Source organism: Brachyistius frenatus, unplaced genomic scaffold, assembly GCF_029030835.1.
Source record: "Brachyistius frenatus isolate BFR_SWC_R1_liver_20210118 unplaced genomic scaffold, ASM2903083v1 Contig_94, whole genome shotgun sequence".
Classification (NCBI taxonomy): domain Eukaryota; kingdom Metazoa; phylum Chordata; class Actinopteri; family Embiotocidae; genus Brachyistius; species Brachyistius frenatus.
Window position 1 is genome coordinate 421,539 of NW_027210693.1, and position 19,356 is coordinate 440,894.

The 19,356-nt window shown below is 41.4% G+C and overlaps 1 protein-coding gene and 1 long non-coding RNA gene across 3 annotated transcripts in view; one reads left to right on the forward strand and one right to left on the reverse strand.

The window, feature by feature from the left end:
- Positions 1–19,356, reverse strand: part of LOC138628015 (uncharacterized) — a 31,225-nt gene that overhangs the window by 9,939 nt on the left and 1,930 nt on the right. The window contains exon 3 of the long non-coding RNA XR_011311436.1: positions 2,984–3,053. This is a non-coding gene — a long non-coding RNA (uncharacterized lncRNA). The remainder of the gene's footprint in view (positions 1–2,983; positions 3,054–19,356) is intronic.
- znf532 (zinc finger protein 532) lies at positions 4,902–17,893 on the forward strand. Of its 2 annotated transcripts, none has more exons than XM_069710748.1 (9): positions 4,902–5,002; positions 8,168–10,535; positions 11,344–11,525; positions 12,944–13,120; positions 13,769–13,931; positions 14,449–14,751; positions 15,993–16,105; positions 16,469–16,607; positions 16,708–17,893. In XM_069710748.1, the coding sequence occupies exons 2-9, from the start codon at positions 8,199–8,201 to the stop codon at positions 17,209–17,211; spliced, it is 3,918 nt and encodes a 1,305-aa protein (XP_069566849.1). In that variant the 5' UTR covers positions 4,902–5,002; positions 8,168–8,198; the 3' UTR covers positions 17,212–17,893. The 2 variants fall into 2 exon arrangements, with proteins under 2 accessions (XP_069566849.1, XP_069566851.1); XM_069710750.1 differs by lacking the exon at positions 4,902–5,002 and adding an exon at positions 7,551–7,674.

The window sequence follows — 19,356 nt, forward strand, 5'->3', positions numbered from 1 at the left end:
AGTTTTGTTGCTGGTAGAGAGCTCGGTCTGAGACCTCGGTCCAGAATCTCCCATCGGTCTTCAACTGGGCTGGAAACTGAAGGCCAGAGCATACGATGAACAGCGTTACTCATCAAACCATTCAGTGAGCACATTTTAAGTTGCATTTTAATTCTTGGAAAAGGCAAATTGATAAATAGGTACAAATATTCAGTTATTTTAGGTATGGAACTACATTTTGTGTGTTGCAACATGCTTTAATTTAGTTCTGCATTAATTATAAGTTTTGTTACACTTATATAAGAAACCGGTTAAGTTAAATGTTACATTTGGTGCCACTAGCTCCAGTTTACATGGTATTTCAGTGTCCTGGTAGAGTTATGTCAAGTGTATCAAGAGTTAGCTTAAAGAGGACTTGGTAGGGTTAACACACACAAAAAAAGCATGTAGTTCTTACCAGTCAGTGATGCTCCTGCTTTTTGTTGCATTGTGGGTGATATAGGATCCAGTGTTTGTCACTGTCTCTCGTGCGTCTTGCAGCTTCATTACCAGAGTACACCTTTAAGTTAGACCCACTGCTGGCAATACCATAGTACATTACAACTCTGATACAATTGAAAGTCCTGTCAGCCCATTTGAAATCTCACATAATCAAAAGGACAGAATTATTATCACCAAATTAAGTATCGAAAGTCTAAATGCTCATTGTGTAGACTGGACCGTTTGAGAAGATTGTATTTGTATATATCATGGCAGTAGTTCTTAACTGAGGGTTGTTACACCAGTTGTAGAAAAGGTGTTCAAATTAGTTAAAATATTTTTTTTTCCTTGTTTAAAAGTGCATGAAGATACCACCAATGGGTCACTTGTTAAAATCACATGGACTCCTGAAATTACTGATTGCTCAAGTTACTTCACGGGTTTAGTTGGACAACAGAGACATCGAGCAATTTCTAATTTGTGGGATCAAATCCCAATATGCTGACTCAGATCTTCAACGGTGGGAATCTGTAACCTACCAGGAGCTGTTGCATCTTTAGCAAAGTCTGGTGGCTTTCCACACCCCGGTTACAGGTTAGATTTAACCACGTGTTATGCAGACACTGAGAAAATCTGCAGGTTAGAAGCCAGTAGGAAAGAATAGAGCAGCCCTTCAATGATGCACATTATTCTGAGACTCCAACATGCCACAGCACAGGAAGACTTTGTGAAGCTCTTTGTGTTTTTATTGTGAACTTTGATATCTACTGTAAACACGACCCGTTCCTCAGAGCAGAGGAAATTACACCAAAAATAAATACAAAGGGTCAAACGAGATGCCATGAATGAGGATGATGAAGATTTTTTTGCTGCAGACAAACACCTGCTGTTGTTACAAGCAGTCCACTACACATCTTTTATCTGTAGTTTTATTAAAGAGTATTTATGCCTCTGGAAGGTTCAGCAGGAGTTACGTAGTCCCGAAACACAGTGAAGCAACTGATAACTGATCCCTTCTACGACAGTATTGACATACAGATGTGTGGAGGAGCAGAATAGATGAAGACAGATATGCAGGCAAGTAATATTTTGTGTTGAAAAGGTTGAGGATTTCCTCAGGGTATTGTTCAGCCACAACACAGCAACATATTAGAGAGAATATTTGGCTCCTAACCTCTCACATACTCATCCAAGGATGACCTTAACAAAACAGGATGAGTCACCTATGTTCAAAGGGCAGGAACAGGTAGGACACACAGCACTGCGCCATCTGAAATATTCGTAGGTTTATTTTATTTTTTTATGGAAGAGAGGAAGATCATGTACCAAGAAAAACAAAGTCAATACCAGGGATATGAAAATGTACCACTGAAATGCAGGTTTTCTATGAGAGGCTATTTCCTAAAACAATTGATGAAACTGCTATTAAATGAGGATATTTATTGTATATTTTATTCAGTTTTACCGAGAGATTGATTTTAGTTAATACGGCTGAAAGTGTAATTGCTCTGCTGTAACATTATAAATGAGATAAAGATATTACACATTGAATTTGGGATTACCACATACTGAGAGGCTTGAATTAAATCAGGAGTTCACAAACAGGCACTCATGTTTGATTGCCAGCTGATCACCTACATAAAAAAAAAAACCACTTTGTTGAGGCTGAACAATCAAATCAGATCAAATTGTTCTGAAAGTGCACTTGGTTCCGTGATTCAGAGTCTAAATGCGTAAACTAGTAATTATAAGTTTTAATGACTATAAAACAGTTTTACTTTTTGTTGGAAGTAGAAACAGCAGATGGCACTGTGGGGTGAATTTCAAGAGGATTCACTCCCTAAATGATGAGTCATCTGTTGTGATGAAAGCAGCGTCACTAACTTCAGTTGTATCATGTGTACAACTATATCATTCATGATGTAAAACGCCATGAGAGGACTGGAGTGCATGAACCTACTTATTTGACTAATATTTAAAGGATATCGTTACAATTTCTTTGTTTTATTATTATCTTTATGTAACATCAATTAATGTTAGTGCATGATGTAATTATTTCAGGCAAATTTGATATATTTCGTACAAAGCAAGAGACCGAGGAAAAAAAAGAAAAAAAGAATACCACTTTCAAGATCACTTTCTATTTTCAAGCTGTGAAAATAATACCCTTTTATTTCCTGCTCATACTTTTAAAATGGCATATGATATGTTAAGTGGTCTGATGGTGATGTTATGACGTATAATACTGGCTTTATGAAAAGTAGGGGGAAAAAAAGGGACATTTAAGTGAAGGGCCTTTTAACAGGGAGGAAACTCTCACTTATGAGGTCTGCGCTGCTCGTCAGTTTTCAATAAATCACCTGGCAACTTTCCAACCGGAGACCTCAAAGGCAGCGAAAGGATTTAAAGAAACATAATGCTTTCATATTGTTACATGTTTTAATAATACCATGTAATATACAATATCTTTAATAAATCCCTGTGACCTTTTTCTTCGAACATACTGCATATATTTACTGCTTACCTGTGCTGAGGAGTTACGATGCCTCACTTCTCATTCCAGGAAGGTTAGGAACCACCGGTTTAAAAGGAACCTAAGGACAACAGGGACAAAAGCCATGTCAGTAAATTTCTTTATAAAGCACATTTTAACATGTATGTTGACCTGCAAGTGATGAAATCAAGTTAGGCCATCAAAAATAAATCAAGCTTTAAAATCAAAAGACATTACAAACAGTATTAAACCAAAACAACAAATGAAGGTACTCATAAGCAGTGATTAATAATTAAAAATAAATAAATCTAAAACTGGTTCTAATTTGTAAATGCCAGTAAGAATAAATGTTTTCAATTGAGATCAGAACAAAAAGAATATGAAGGAAAAAAAACAGGCCTGTTTTTATCTTTCATTACACATGACATCATAGGAGCATGCACAACTTTTTATAGCTGCAAAATGCTCCCGATACTAATCCTTTACATCAAGATATTTCATAGTTATATAAATGAAAAATATGAGACAACGCAGGACTATCCGGATGACGTTTTTCAGGCTTCCTTCAAAGTATTGACGTTAAAGCCTTCGAGTGATATAATCACGGGCAGGAAATACTGGAATGAGGAAAAAGGAGATGGCAGCTCGTCTTCTACCCAACATGAATGGAGGCAACGTGACGTCATGTGACTTTGTCTCTGTTCGGGGTGGGGAGCAACCTTAGCCTCCTCTCCTGCACTGAATCTGTCACAGAATAGAGAGGCAGGAGGCACCATGAGGGCCTTTTATCACATACATGCTCAACTCCAGCTGCCCCTGCAGTGTATAAAACGCATTTGTGTTGTCTGATGAATAAATCTGGCCTGGTCCTTTCCATAATGAAGGATAATTAGTTTACGCTGCAGCATTCATGGCTGCCTTTGGTAGATCGGCCAGATGTATCAAGGACTGGTAGCAGGCCAAAGAGAGCCAGTCTTATTCTGCTGAAAGCCTCTCTCTGCAGTCTCCCAGGTAGGTTAACAAATATTTGATTTTGTTTGCCAATTTTTTTGTATCAGACATACTGCAATGTGATGTCATCTTTGTACTTTGTGATTGGCTTGTTTCTGATGTGTTACTTCTGTGTCTGTACATCTGCTGTGGGCTCCAAGAAAAAGCCAACCAGGGCTCATGTTTGTAGATGTGAACTAGACACATGTTAAAACTGCATATGTAGGAGAAATTACAGTACATGTTATGTCAAAAGTATAGCCATCCTCTTTTGCATTGCTTTTGTGCTGTTGTGTGTAAAGCATGTGAATAAATGCAGTGCTATTATTAAAAACTGGCAGGTTACCATCAAAGTTTACAACACCTTCCATTGTTAACAACAGAGAAGCAGGCACACTGGCCTAAACAGAGGCCTGCAGGCTATTTATACACCATGTCAGCAATATACTGTGTAATGTTATGATCACTGCAGAAGGATGTGCAGGATCAAAAACGAGCACAACCCCATGCTAACATTAATCACTCAGTGATGTTGTGCTGTGACAAAGGCCTAAAATATGAACATGGTGTACAGCTCCAAGCCCTTACAATACACTTCTGCTCATTTCCTCTCCCTCCATTTCCTCTCCGTCTCCCCCACCTCCCTGTGTCTCCATCTCCCTCTCTCTCTCTCTCTCTTCTTTCTCTGCACTAGCTGCTGCTGCTGCTGCTCCAGAGCCAGAGTGGAGAGTCCCCTCACCCCCCCCTGCAAGGGCAGAGACAAAAGGCCTGATTCGCCTGCTGAACACTGCCCCCTTTCTCCGTCCATCCCTTCATGCACTGCCGAGGTGGTGGTGGGGGCTGCAGGAGAAAAAACGAGGCCTGGACTAGGACTAAAAAAAATCTAGGACTGACCCAGTGACGGAGACTGGGAAAAGGGGGAAGGGGGGGGGGTGGAGGTGGGGGGGGGGGGGTGGAGGCTAGAATGGCTGGGGCAGAGTAAAGGCAGGTGCTGAGGCCTCTACAGGAAGACTTTTCCCCCTGAATGTCTCTCAGAGTGGGGAAAAAAATCTGACAAGGGTATGGCCACATTTACCTCTGTATATGCATGAAAGTGCATGTTTATGTGTGTCTGCAGGGGGCGTATGTGGGGCAAGAAGGGGTTGGGGGGCATGTGGTTGATGGAAATGTCGGGAGGAAGGTGCATGAATGGCCTGTTTTTGCACATGTCACATTGTTGTCTTTTGCTGACATTCCTTGTCTTTATATTACAGTGACATGTGTAATGCTGATGGCAGGAGAGGCGGTGGTGTGTGTGTGTGTGTGTGTGTGTGTGTGTGTGTGTGTGTGTGTGTGTGTGTGTGTGTGTGTGTGTGTGTGTGTGTGTGTGTGTGGTGGTGGTGGTGGGGGGGGGGGGTACTGAGGGAGAGGCTGGAGAAACAGGCCAAGAAACCAGACTAAACTTCTACTACCTTTTTAGTGTGTTATCAGCCGCTTTTACAATCAGGACTCATCATTTTATCTTATTTGTTTTCTAATCTTACCTCATTCAACACATTCTTTTGTGTACACGTTGTTATTCTTGGCATTACATTTACTGCTGTCCTGTCTTTTTATATTTGTGTCAAGGCATCTGTCCATATTCTTCTGGATTGTTGTTGTTTGAAGGCTTTGCAAGACTGCTAGTGAATCTACTTAAACTATGTCTCCACCAATCCCCTTAAATATGACAAATGTGCACATAGTTTGGTGAAAGATGTTGCAGTGATTTCTGGGAGATGGGCAATCTGCTTGTGCATGTGTGTTTCTGAGGCCATTACTGCAGCACAGGGCTTTATGTTGGGTGATCGGAACCAGCTGAAACCGGTTTGAGGCAGAGCGCTGACAGGAACAATGCAGTCTCTGTGCTCCACGGGGATAGAGATAGGCCAGGCTGCTCCATGGCAGCCATTCCCAGCTCAGCCGCTGGCTGCCGTGGAGCAGGCACAGCTCGCTGCCGGCCCAGATGGGGGAGAGCTAAGCAGCACGGCTCACAGGGAGCATGGAGATTTGGGAAGGGACGAGGGCAGGGGGAAGTGGCTGGCTGGGAGTCTGTGAATCTGCAGCCTGCAGCCTGGAGCCTGCCACACACACACACACACACACACACACACACAGACACACACACACACACACACACACACACACACACACACACACACACACACACACACACACACACACACACACACACACACACACACACACACACACACACACACACACACACACAGGAGCATGATCTATCTGTCTGTTTATATGTCTGTCTGTGTGCTGTGCCAGTGGTGCAGAGATGACTAAGGACGATCCTTACCAGGACCACCAGCATTCACCAGATCCCTGGATGTAATCTGACCCTGTATTCTGGGCCTTTGCCCGGTTGGGAAGAATCAAGCCTCTTTTTTTTTTTTCCAAGCAGGGGTGGGGTGGATGGCTTTTGTGGGCTAGTAGTGTTGTGACTCTGTTTGATGCAGGATGGAAGGAAGAAGGGAAAGAAGGTTTGGCTAGTGGCTGGAGGGAGACGCAGGCAAGAGCAAGGGTGAGGAGTTGCTGCTTCACTTGCATGTTTCCACCATTATTTTACATGCACTTTGCTTAGATTATAGAGGTCTTTTACACAGTGTGTCAATTTCAGGTGGTAACAAGGCACGTGTATTAAACTGTTGTTGTTGAGAGGGCTTCTGTGTTGTGTATTTTTCATATTTACGTGCACATAACCTTGATTTATACTTTCTACGTCAGGCTGCTCTGGCTGTCATTAGCTGTTCTTTCCACCAGGCCTTTCTCTCTCTGCTGCAGCTTCACAGCTCAGCAGCCATTTTTTTCCCCCTTCACTGCATTTGCTGCCTGCCCTCTCCCTCCATTACATCCCTTTTTAAATTTTTTTTTTTTTATCATTTTATTGTGTCAACCTCATGATCATTCCTATCCAATCATCTGGATTACATTTTTGCATTTTAAAACCACAGCTAAGGTTGTAAAATGTGGGTCTGTGTGTGCAGATGTGGCTGCCATGCATTTGGATCAAAGAGCAGCAGTGGTTTAGCTGCACGTACAAGCAGAGCAGCTCCATGGCTGTGCCTTTTGTCCCAAACACCCATAATACATACAAACAATGCATTTCAGTCTCATCACAGATTATTTGTGTTGTTTACTGTAACAAAAAATAAAGATTAATTTCTGAAAAATTATAATCCAGTTTTTTCTACACAGTAATGCTCTGAAAGCATTTTGCATAGAAATCCCTAACAAGAACATGTTATACTGACAACTGCTGTTGATGAGAAATAAACCCATTGTATTCCTTTTCATACAAACATCACATGTTAAATTCACCACTGAAAGTCAGCTGAGGAGAGCCTTTCTATAAGTGGGGAAAAGTGCAGTCTTCTTCCATATTACTATAACTAGATCCATCATTGTCCTGATTATATATCAAGAAATATGGAATCAAACAACACTCTGATGTAGTCGGAGCACAATGCGATGACCTTGTCATGTTTCATCGGCAGCTTTTCAAGAAAAGATATACTATCATCTTTCTACCGATTATAGCTTCTTTTTTTTTTTTTGTATTCACAGCAATGCTGAGCATGTATTGATTGAGAAGGAGAAATGTTTTGCCGAGCACCCAAATTTCATGTTATCAAAATGTCACATCTACCCCCCATGTGGACCAGCATGCAGCGCCCGGTCGTTTTTCTCTCAAGCAGGTCAATGAAATTGCACAATGTAAAGACAAATATGGCGGAAATAGGCCTAATTGTACGTACTTATACGTACGTAATGTATGTCAGCTGGATTTGTTATTTCAAGAGAGCTCTGCATCACTGTGACGCATAATTTGATTGTACACAACCATCGCGCCAAACAGATGGTTGTATGACAAATAATAAGCCCTACAGATAATATTGCCACAACATTTATAGAGTGCAGCCTATAAGAATATATACCTTTCTATTGTGGAATCGAGGAGCAAAGTAATCAGAGTAATTTCAACAGCTTTTTGTTTTTTGCCATTCCATTGTATTCGATTTTAATCAAATAGAAACTATAACACAAAAACGATACCAAGTTTCATTGTAAAATGTCATGTCGTCCAAAAATCTTAAATGCATGTCAAAGATTCGGATTAAGATACCGTTAAAATGATGTCGTTAAGACCTAGATAGTTAATTATCTTTGCATTTCATCTGTGTTCTCCAGGTGATCTCCTCATCAGAACAGGAACAGGAACATGGGAGATATGAAGACGCCAGACTTTGATGACCTGCTGGCGGCCTTCGACATCCCGGACATGGTGGATCCTAAAGCCGCTATTGAATCTGGCCACCAAGACGACCATGACGGACAAGTGAAGCAACCCGGTGGTGCCGTGACTACCAATGAAGACGATGCCCACAATCCTTCAACAGCACACGACGTTGGTGTTAGCGTTATTGTCAAGAACATCAGAAACATAGACACCAGTGAACATGGTGCAACCATGTCAGAGAAGGATGGGCATCTCCACTCCCATCCCCAACCTCGTTGTGTAGGCACTGGAAATGGACTTCATAATGGCTTCTTGACCACAATACCACCCAGTACTTATTCTACCATGAATGGATGGAAAACTCCCACAGTGGAAGGACAGAAAATAAACAATCAGTGCACCTTCAATCAGTTCAGCCCAATCTCTAGTGCCGAAGAGTTTGATGATGATGATAAAATTGAGGTGGACAACCCCATGGACCAGCCGGGAGGCCAGACTTTCTTTAGGCTTACAGCTGAGAGAGACGACCACAATCCCAAATCTCTGGTTGTGGACAGTGTCTCTAAGCCCAGAACAAACGGACACCAAAAAACTGATCAAAACAACAACGGCGCCGTCAGAGGTTGTGAGACCAACGATCACCTTAAATTAACTTTACCTGAGGAAGGACTCAAGGAACCTGTTCTCAAGTCTCAAATTCAAGAGTGCAAGGAAGCTGGGGAGTTGTCAGGGCTCGTTGATGTGTCCAGTGTCCCCCAGGTCAAAGCCAAGTCCTCTACAAAACTTTCATCTTGCATAGCAGCCATAGTCGCACTCAGTGCCAAGAAGGCTAGTGCTGCAGACTTGTGTGCTTTGGATTCTCCTACAACACAGAAGGAATCCATCCAGGCCAGTGACAACCCCAGAGCTCCAGAGAAGTCACAGGAGCAGGACTCAGAGTTGGCAAAGAGGTTGCAAACCAGACAACCAGACAGCCCTTGTAGTGTCACCAGTGAGGGCAGCAGCAAAGGTTCCCCAAACTCAAACACAGACAACACCCCGGTCATCCCGAGAGTCAGAATAAAAACCATTAAAACTTCATCTGGACAGATCAAACGCACCGTCACCCGATTCCTGCCAGAGTTTGAAGCAGACGGTCTGAAAAAAGGAGAGCATATCCCATCCATCATTGCAACTACCAGTGCAATTTTCTCATCTCCCACAAGGCCATCTCTGCCAACCACAGTAGTCACCACCGCCGCAGGCCCTTCAATCGAAATAACCAAGCAAATGACTATTAAGCCTGTGGCAACCGCTTTCCTGCCAGTCTCAGCAGTCAAGACAGCTGGTTCACGAGTTATCAACCTCAAGCTGGCTAACAACACTACAGTAAAAGCAACAGTCATTCCTGCTGCGTCAGTGCAAAGTGCCAGCAACGCCATCTTGAAAGCTGCTAATGCCATCCAGCAACAGACTGTTATGGTACCTGCTTCCAGTCTGGCCAATGCCAAACTTGTGCCAAAGACAGTCCATCTTGGTAAGCTCAATCTTCTGCCTCAGACAGTGTCCTCTGCAGCCTGTGAGCTTCAACAGGTCCTGTCCTCCTCCAAACAGCCCCAGCATCAACAATCACAACAAGTCAAACGGCAGACAATTCTCACTGGCCAGGCCTCAAAGAAAGTCTCCAGGGTTCAAGTGTTCACTAGCTCTCAAAGTTCTGTAGTGGATGCCTTCAATAAAGTCCTGAGTAGCATGAATCCTGTCCCTGTGTACATCCCAAACCTCTCTCCACCAACCTTGGCCTGTATCTCTCTACCCTCACGTGGCTACAAGTGCCTGGAGTGTGGAGATTCATTTGCTCTCGAGAAGAGCCTGACACAGCATTACGAACGCCGCAGTGTGCGGATCGAGGTCACTTGCAACCACTGTGCCAAAAGTCTCGTGTTCTACAACAAATGCAGCCTCTTGTCTCATGCTAGGGGCCACAAGGACAAAGGGATGGTCATGCAGTGCTCACACCTGATCCTAAAACCCATCCCTGCTGATCAGATGATTGGTACATCGGCTTCATCCGGACCACCTAACGCCTACAGCACCACCTCTACCTCTCAAGCAACAGCACCAACAGGTCAAATCCAAGGGAAAGGTGCTGGTGCCGGGAACCAAACTGTAGTGATTTCAGCTCCATGCAGTGCTCCTCTCGTCGCAGCCATGCCCTTAGAGGATGATGCATCAAAACTCTGCCGGCACAGCCTAAAATGCTTGGAGTGTAACGAAATGTTCCAGGACGACAGCTCACTAGCCATGCACTATCAACAGGCGCCAGAGTCCAGTGGTCAGGTACGTGTATGTGACGTGTGAATCACTGCATAATATGTGAGAGCCTATTTCAGGCAACTCTGGTCATTGGTACACAAGTTCACGTTAAAGTGAGATCTGCTAGTTATCCCACATGGAAAGCCGGCGGTTAGACTGTTGTCAGACATTGACTGGGTGGTTATTGTCACACATCTGTGCCAAATTCACAGGAAAATTAGGTCAACATTGACTTTTGTTTTCACACAGGACAGGAACAGCATTGTCCTGGATGAAAGGTCTGTGGTTGAACCATTCAACCACTCCTATGTGGATTTTAAGTCCTCATTATACTTCACCAGACCTAACAACTACGACCACAAGAGGTTGTATTGAATGTAACCTTCTGGCCTTGTAGTGGGTGCAGTTTGCAGAGTCTTGACACTGGAATAATTAAATGAGTTGGTAATAACAGCCTCCCAAACCTACCCAGGCTTAGTAGGCCCCTACTGGCCTCGACATTATATTTGAGACAAATATGTGATAATAACTGCCAATCATACAGGCTGATCACAGTAAAATAGGAAAATCTGTGTTGAAAGACATGCTATTGTTTTTCTTTTCAGTTTTTTCAAATGTCACTTTTCAACTTTTAGTATACAAATCCAAATCTGTCTGTTTTTCGTGCTGAATGAACAGAATTTTTTAGCCGTATTATGGATATCACATAATTATACTACCCTTAATGTTATGATAACGCCTTATAATCTGACTGAAAACTTTCCAGTATCATGAAGAAAAAAAAGCACCAAGACTTGATGATTCTCTTATCTCCTTTGTTTTTGTCCCCTAGAAAACGTGCACTATTTGCCAAATGCTTCTCCCAAATCAGTGCAGCTTTCTGTCACACCAGCGAATCCACCAGCACAAGTCTCCTTACATTTGCCCAGAGTGCGGTGCCAGTTGTCGCTCTGTTCACTTCCAATCACATGTCACGAAGAACTGCCTGCATTACACCCGAAGAGTCGGCTACCGGTGAGTCTACCTCAACTAAAATCGGACCTTTATAAACTTGGATTTTAGTCCTCTGTTGTGGTGAGACAGTCTTTTGAATAGTTTTGTATGATCAAATCCGAGATCTGATTAAAAACACGTCACTTTATCGAGTCATGTTCTTCTGTAAGTGGCCAGACTGATTTAAATGCCCCCTGCTCTCTTGTAATGTCATTTTTAATTACAGTTATACATTATGTTTGCTTCAGCTTGACAAGCTCTCATCCCTTAAAGTGACGGTCAAAATGTTTATGTGGAGTCGCACAAGATAAGAGCCATTAAAAACGGAAACTCAGTATTTGAGCAATTATGGTCCAGTTACAAAATAGAATGAATAGTTTGTCTTAAAGTTAAAATCTGATATATGTTATTGGATTATTCTCTGTTAATGATATTTTCACTGCATATGAATAAAGACTCATAAATCTAAATAAATAAATACCTGCACTTGCACAGAACTTCTCAGATTTTAACTTCAAAACTCTGCTTTATGCGCAAAACAATTTTTTTTAAATCACCGAAATAAGAGTTTAAAACAGATTCACCTACATGTTTTAATAGTTTGAAATTCTGGGAAATATACTTATTTGGTTTCTTGCTGATGGTTAAATGAGAGTATCAACACCACCCTCTTATCTGTGCACTAAGCTTGAGTGAGTAGGTGGTTAGCTTAGCTTAGCTTAGCATAACAACTGGCCAAAGGTAAAAAAAAAAAACAACAAAAAAAAACATCCACCCACAAACGTAGATAAAAACATGTTCGAGATATTCAAGGTGCCTCATGCTGAGGTAAGATGACCATGTCGTGGTTGCAGATTGATATTCAGTGTACACACTTGCCAGGCAATTATCTCCTTATCTAACCTTGACAAGAGAGTGAATATGAATATATTTCCCTGCAGAAAAGTCCTGAGTCCTGAGCTGATCCTGACCCTCTGCATGATGCTCAAAAAGTAGATGAAAAAAGAGACCATCTAGATGAAATCAATCAAGTCAGATCAATCAGAGGAATGAGATGAATATACATTTGGGGATGCATAGCAAACTTTGATATTTTTATAGCACACTGAATTGCTTCAGTTCTGTTTCCTGTCAAAAAAAAAAAGCCTTGTCATCTCATACTCAATACCCACATGCACTAGCAAGTAAATAGCAGCATGTAGCTATAGCTTCTCAAGTGAGGCTTTATGGGAAAACTGGTAAATTGTAGCGTCTAGCCACAACTTGCATACATTTAGGGGACATCCGTTATAAAATTGGTGTTGAATAAAGTATCGTTCAGGAACCTAAATCGAGGTCAAGGCATCGGGATCCAAAATTCTTCGACTGATACCCGGCCAAACTTAACATGTCTGAATTAAGTCTGAATGAAAAGTCGTTTTCTCGTTTTCTCCCTCCAGCTGTATCCACTGTACTGTGATCTTTGCGGATGTTGCAACTCTAAAATCTCACATCCAGAGTTCCCACTGTGAAATCTTCTATAAATGTCCTCTCTGCCCAATGGCCTTCAAGTCTGCGCCTGGAACACACTCGCATGCATCTACGCAGCATCCAGGAGTGAAGGCAGGAGAGCCCAAGTAGGTCTTTACATGCTGTAGCTACTCTAAATATTATTATTTTTTAAATATGCTAAAATAAATGTATTATGTTATATATGTACCAATAAATAATTACTTTTAGTTAAATTGATTTCAACTGTCAATCAAAGCTACAAGGCCAACACAACATACACACACACACAAGCTTTCTTTCAAACAGGCACACGCCACTAACCCATGTCCAATCCCTTTTCTGTGGAAAACCATCCTTGCTGCTTCATCCGTCGCAGGATTTGTGGCTTTTAGATGCGGTGGCTTAATTCTAGCTTGGTTTTTTTTCCACTCGGCAACCTTTCGCTGACTCACACACTGTCCACTGTGAGCAGTACCGATGATACGGGTGCTCAGGAGCAGCTGCTCTGGCACCAATGTGTGTCTGGCCTTAATTGCGCCTCAAGATTTTAGTTGAATATGTCAAACAATATGGAATAAACTAAACCAATACAAGGTGTTTGTTCATATATGGTTTTAAAACTGAAATTAAGTGTGAGAATACAACTATAACAGAATATTCAGCAGTTTGATGTGAACAAAAAAATAAATTTTGCTCAGCAACGGCTAGAATTTTCGACGTGGCTTTTTCAGGTTTCATTTTATTGGACTCTGTTTTTTTTTTTTGTCTTTCAGGATGATCTATAAATGTTCAATGTGTGACACCGTGTTCACTTTGCAGTCCCTGCTCTACACACATTTCGACCAGCACATCATCAATTATAAAGTTTCGGTGTTCAAATGCCCGGACTGCTCCATGCACTACGCACAGAAGCAGCTCATGTTGGATCACATCAAGGTAGGCAGACAAATTACTTGATTTTAAGCATTCTTGATTATAGCAGGGATGGGACACGATTTATTCAAATTTTTGAATATTTTTGCATTTTATGTGACTATCATCTTGACTCATAAAATATATTTTCCTTTGTTTGTACCGGCACCTAGTAGTAGTGCATCATTACCACCAGAAGGTGGCGGCAATGCACCTAAAAGTTGTTTGCAAGTGTTAGACAGCATGCTGAAAGATTAGATGCTACGGAGAACAATAGCAGAAATAGAATAAAAGAATAACAGTTCCTAGCAAATGTCAGATAGTATTTTTGCTTAAAATGCCCATCTCTAGATAAGAGTGTCCATTTGTTATATAGCTCGTCTTAGTTCTATCAAGACTGTTTTCAACTTCAAACATTACACTAAGCTGTAAGTTCCAAAGCCAATTACATGAAAAATGATATCTTTAGTCTGAAAAATGGTTACAGAGCTTTTTATAAATGTGTAGTTATAGTTGTACCCCATGTGGCTCCTTTTTTAAGGCCATCCATGGAACCCTGAAGACCACAGAGGGCCCACCAAACCTCGGTATCAACCTTCCCCTCAGCACAAAACCAACAAATTCAAACAGCACTAACAGCAACAGCCCCAATAACAACAACAACAACAGCAGCAGCAAAGATGGAGGAAATGTCATTAATCAAGACAAAGGAGAAAAGAAGCCTTCACAGCTGAAGAAAACCAACAGTAACCCGGCCAGCTCAGGATACACATGTGGAGACTGCACCGGCCTCTTCAGTTCCCGGGAGATCTTTGTGGCGCACGTGAGGCGAGAACACGGCAAGGTAAAATTTAAAAACCACTCTCAAAAGAAAGTTGGTGAAATATATCAGTATTTTATCGCATCATCATATAAATTTATACATTGCGGATATTATAGGTTATGTGGCTCTAAAGGCTGCATGGCAGTAGAGTGATGTCATTTTCTGATTTTACCAGATTATTCTGTTTGCCTTTATCCACTTTGTCTTTATAGCCACATTACTGTTGATTATTTATCAAACATCTCATTAGGTAAACATTTTTTTGTGAAAGGCACCAGCAGTCATCCCTACAATATCTTTATGCTGTATTGATAGAAATACCCTGTATGATTTTTGCCCTTTTAGCCCAGCCTTCATTCTATCAATAAACCGGGGAGCTTTATAATTAACATACATCTATTCTAGTTTTGACGGTATTCACGTTAAACTGCTCACAGCCGGAAGCATCCGGTCAATTTTCAAAATAAAACACAGACGCCCGATCGTATATCACAATACATCTCTGTATATGAAATATAGAAACAGAATAAGTACGAGTAGGAAAGTATTTTTAACAACTGCATTAATCTCGTGTGCAGGTAGGAAAAAAAACACAATAAATACAGAGACATAAAAACAGACAAACTATTAAACCATGTAGCCTACTAACTCGTATAACTAGGGGAAAAAAAAAAAACCAAATAAACAAACACCACATCATATACCAGCGACAGGTTGAGTAGTCTTCCCTCAAAATTAATCCGTAAATAAAACTATCCGGCATGTCACAGATAGAAGTTCAATTCATGTCCGACTCTTCAATATGCAGGTAGTTAGCGGTCCTTCATCACTCTAATTATCAATTTAAATGTTCACATAACCTGAACACAGCGAAATAAAAGACAAATGTTTTTTTTAGGTAATAAAACTTGTTTTGAAAATTGTCTTATGTCATGAAAACAAGCCGGCTTCAGTTTAAACGAGCACAGAACAAACAAAACAAACAAACAAAAAAATACACTCACCAGAGATTAACCTTCAGGCACAGCTGTCTTCAATAACATTAATGTCAACCATTAAGTTGTCTTCGTAACTAGCCGGTGCGCCGGTGGACTGTCTGCAGGCGCTCATCGCCCCCTACAGGATACCTTGAAAACTGCACTATTCACTCAGCAAATTAATTTGACTTTTTCTGTTAAATTCATGAGGGGGGTGACATTGTTGAAGCTTTTTTTTATTATTTTTATTATTTTATTTTTTTACGTATTCCTGTGTTACTGCAGATACTGAAGAAGCACCCATGTCGACAGTGCGACAAGTCTTTCAGCTCCTCTCACAGTCTCTGTCGACACAACCGTCTCAAGCACAAGGGGCTGAGGAAGGTGTACACCTGCCCGTGAGTACACACACTGATCATTGAACAGGCTCAGCATGGTCTCCACACAAAACCAGGCATCGGCACTTCTTCTACAATTGTGCACAAGTCGCGTTTTATAAGCGAGCAAACAAAAGGAAAAGTCACATTTGATGTGTAAGTGATAAAACTTTCACAGTGGTCCTCGTTCAGCCCACAGCAATTAAGAGAGGTCCACACAGTAAGCCAGGTGCACACCGCCGTCAATCAAGGGGAAGGCGGAGCCCCACAGCAAACAGGGAGTGAGGCAAAAGGAGAATGTATGCAAATAGTATGTATACAAGTAACAGAAAACAAAATCAGCTTACAAAGGGTTCTGATTGTTATTTTATTGTACTTTGATAGGCATTGTCCAGCTCTGAGTCAGCCCTTCACTAAAAGAGTGCTGCTGGATCAGCACATTCAGCTGATGCACGGAGTTAAAGACCCAGGAGGAAAGACTGCTAACCCCAACAGCGTGGAGGCTTCACCTGACAAGAAAATGGTACCGTGGCACAAATGTGCAAAGAAAATGCTTCTTTTTTTTCCTTTTCTTTTTTTTTTTGAATGTATTTCCTATCAATCTAATTTGAACTCCTCCACAGAGCCTCAGCCCCAAAAGGAAGCCAGAAGAAGATGAGGGGCCTCCAGGCTTGAACTCCAGGGGCTCCGTCTCGCAGCCGTTGAAGAGGCTCAAGGTGAACATCCTCAAAGTTCACAAGTGTGCCGTCTGCAGCTTCACCACCGAAGACATCGCCGCCTTTCACCAGCACATTCCCCAGCACAAGTCGGACGGCTCGTCCTACCAGTGTCAGGAGTGCGGCCTGTGCTACACCTCCCACCGCTCGCTGGCCCGGCACCTCTTCATCGTCCATCGGCTGAAGGAGCCGCAGGGTCTCGGCCGGTACAACGGCCGGGGCAAGGAGGACGAGGAGAGTCAGAGAGAGAACCAGTTAGACGTTACGGACGAGAACAACGACGGGACGCCGAGCACCAAATGCAAAGTGTGTGGGAAGACGTTTGAAACCGAGGGACACCTGAACACTCACATGAGGACGCATGGGATGGCGTTCATCAAGTCAAAGAGACTGAGTGCAGCTGAAAAGTGAGAGGAGGACTCTCGTTAACCATTCCACCCGTTAAACCTACAGTACCTCCTCTGGTTATGCTGTAGATACATGTAGTTTACTACAATATGTATACAATATACACAGAAATATGTAAGAAACATCAAAGTCACTTTATTTGTCTTTCAGTAACTGGAACAAAGTAGTTTTTTGTACAGATGTAGATGTTTCTATAGGCCTTAGATAGAACTTTTTTTTAGGGGAAGAGCTTTTTATTATAAACAGTTCCCACTAGGACTAGATAATGTATGATATAGTGTTGTTATGGGATTAATCCTCATGCAGTCAGCAGCGTTCTGGATTTTCAATGCTGCTAATGTCCAACGAATGTCGGGAACAGAAGTATATAAAACTGTGGGAGCTTCACGTATCCCTGGTACACGTGTCACACGAAATACACCGGCCAGTCCACTAGAGGGCAGCGAGTCAGCGTGATGGTTGCCGTCCCCTCTACGTGAAAAGTAAAGGTCATCTGATGGAGGTTGTTTGATAAAGTACAAAAATGAGAGACGGGGGTGGTTTATTGGATAAAACACCTGATTTTCACCCAATTCTGCGATAAAGCAAAGTGGAGTGATTTAAAGAGATTTCTTCCCAACCCTGCCGAAGTAGTTTTTGTGGCTTACCCTATTATTTTTTTTTCCTTCAACCTAACTGTGTATTTTATGTCCTCTAGTGGACTGGTGGGTGTATTACATGCTTTGGCGCAATTCTTAGCTGTTGCCATGACACATCTAGCTGAGGTCCTTATTTTGAATTTATACTTTTAGATTTCATGGATGACATAATATTTGAGGTTTATCTTCAACAATAAGACCCTCCTTCTGGCCCACACCTGGAAACAATTGTTACGATAACAAAATCTCTGCGGCAAATTTGAGCCAAACTAAAATGATATTTCAGGAAGACGATTTCAGGACAATCAGTTGAAGAAGGAGCGGATCATCTGCTGAATTTTTTTACCGCCTTATCAAGTTATCATCAATTACATATCAAATACATACTCAACAAAATTCCTGACCAGCGAGACTCTGGTTAGAATCCCAGTTATTCTCCAACTCACTTTTTTTCTATTTCCACTCCCACTCCCAAATAAAAGCATAGAAATAAAACACAAATTCTGAACACTTAAAATATTTAAAATGAGTTTAAAGCTCTGAGGTTTATGGATGATGAGATCAAAGATTATTAGATCTTTTAAAGACCGACATGTGGGCCAAATGTGCTTTTTGCAAAGTATTTTGTAAAGCTTTTTTTATGTTGATGTTTCATTCCTGTCTTAAGACCCTATAAATGGCAGCTCTTTGAGATTAAAATTGACTTATAAATGTTTATTTACCCGAATATTTAAAATATAACTTACAAAGCACTTGCCTTTCTTTGAAAAGCAGTCTTCTTTACAGCATATTTGTGTAAAACTGTTGTCACAGCACAATAACAACAAAATTAAAATGTCCCTGTATTTTTCATAACTAACTTTTTATATTTTCTCCTTTTTTTTAATCTTGTCTTCAGTCTGTGGTTCCTTGCGTTGACTTTGAATAAGAATAATGGATGTTCACTGACAGGAATTACACTGGAAAAAAAAAACCTCTAAAGGAAAACCTCTGCGAATGTAAACTTGGCTGTAAAACTGAATGATTCATGGGAGACAGCCAGATCCATTAAACAAACAGTATCTTAAACAAACACTATCTCAAGTTTGTTTTCCATCGTTTTCTTTGTCTTAAGCATTTCCAAAAAACATCACTCAGTTTCGGACAGTCGTTTTTCTACAATAAGAAGTCTTGCGCTGTAAAACTGCATGTGAGAAGCAGTCTGTGAATTGTTTGGTGATTAGAGTGTTACTTGCTGCTGCTGCCATTTCTAGACATGTCTGATGCTTTGTGTACAGAGTTGTTCTTCATGTCAATAAATAATGAAACCTGCCAGGGGAAGAGATCTGATGTCGCCTGCACACGAGACATCAGCTGCTCTCTACAGAAATATATTTTAAAAAATCCACTCATTTTCACTGCACAAGCCGGGCAAAGACAAATCTACATTAACTAAACATCTGCCTCTTTTAGTTTTTTATTATGATGTTGCTCTGTAAGAGCGCAATTGGACAAAATGTAATGTTCTCCA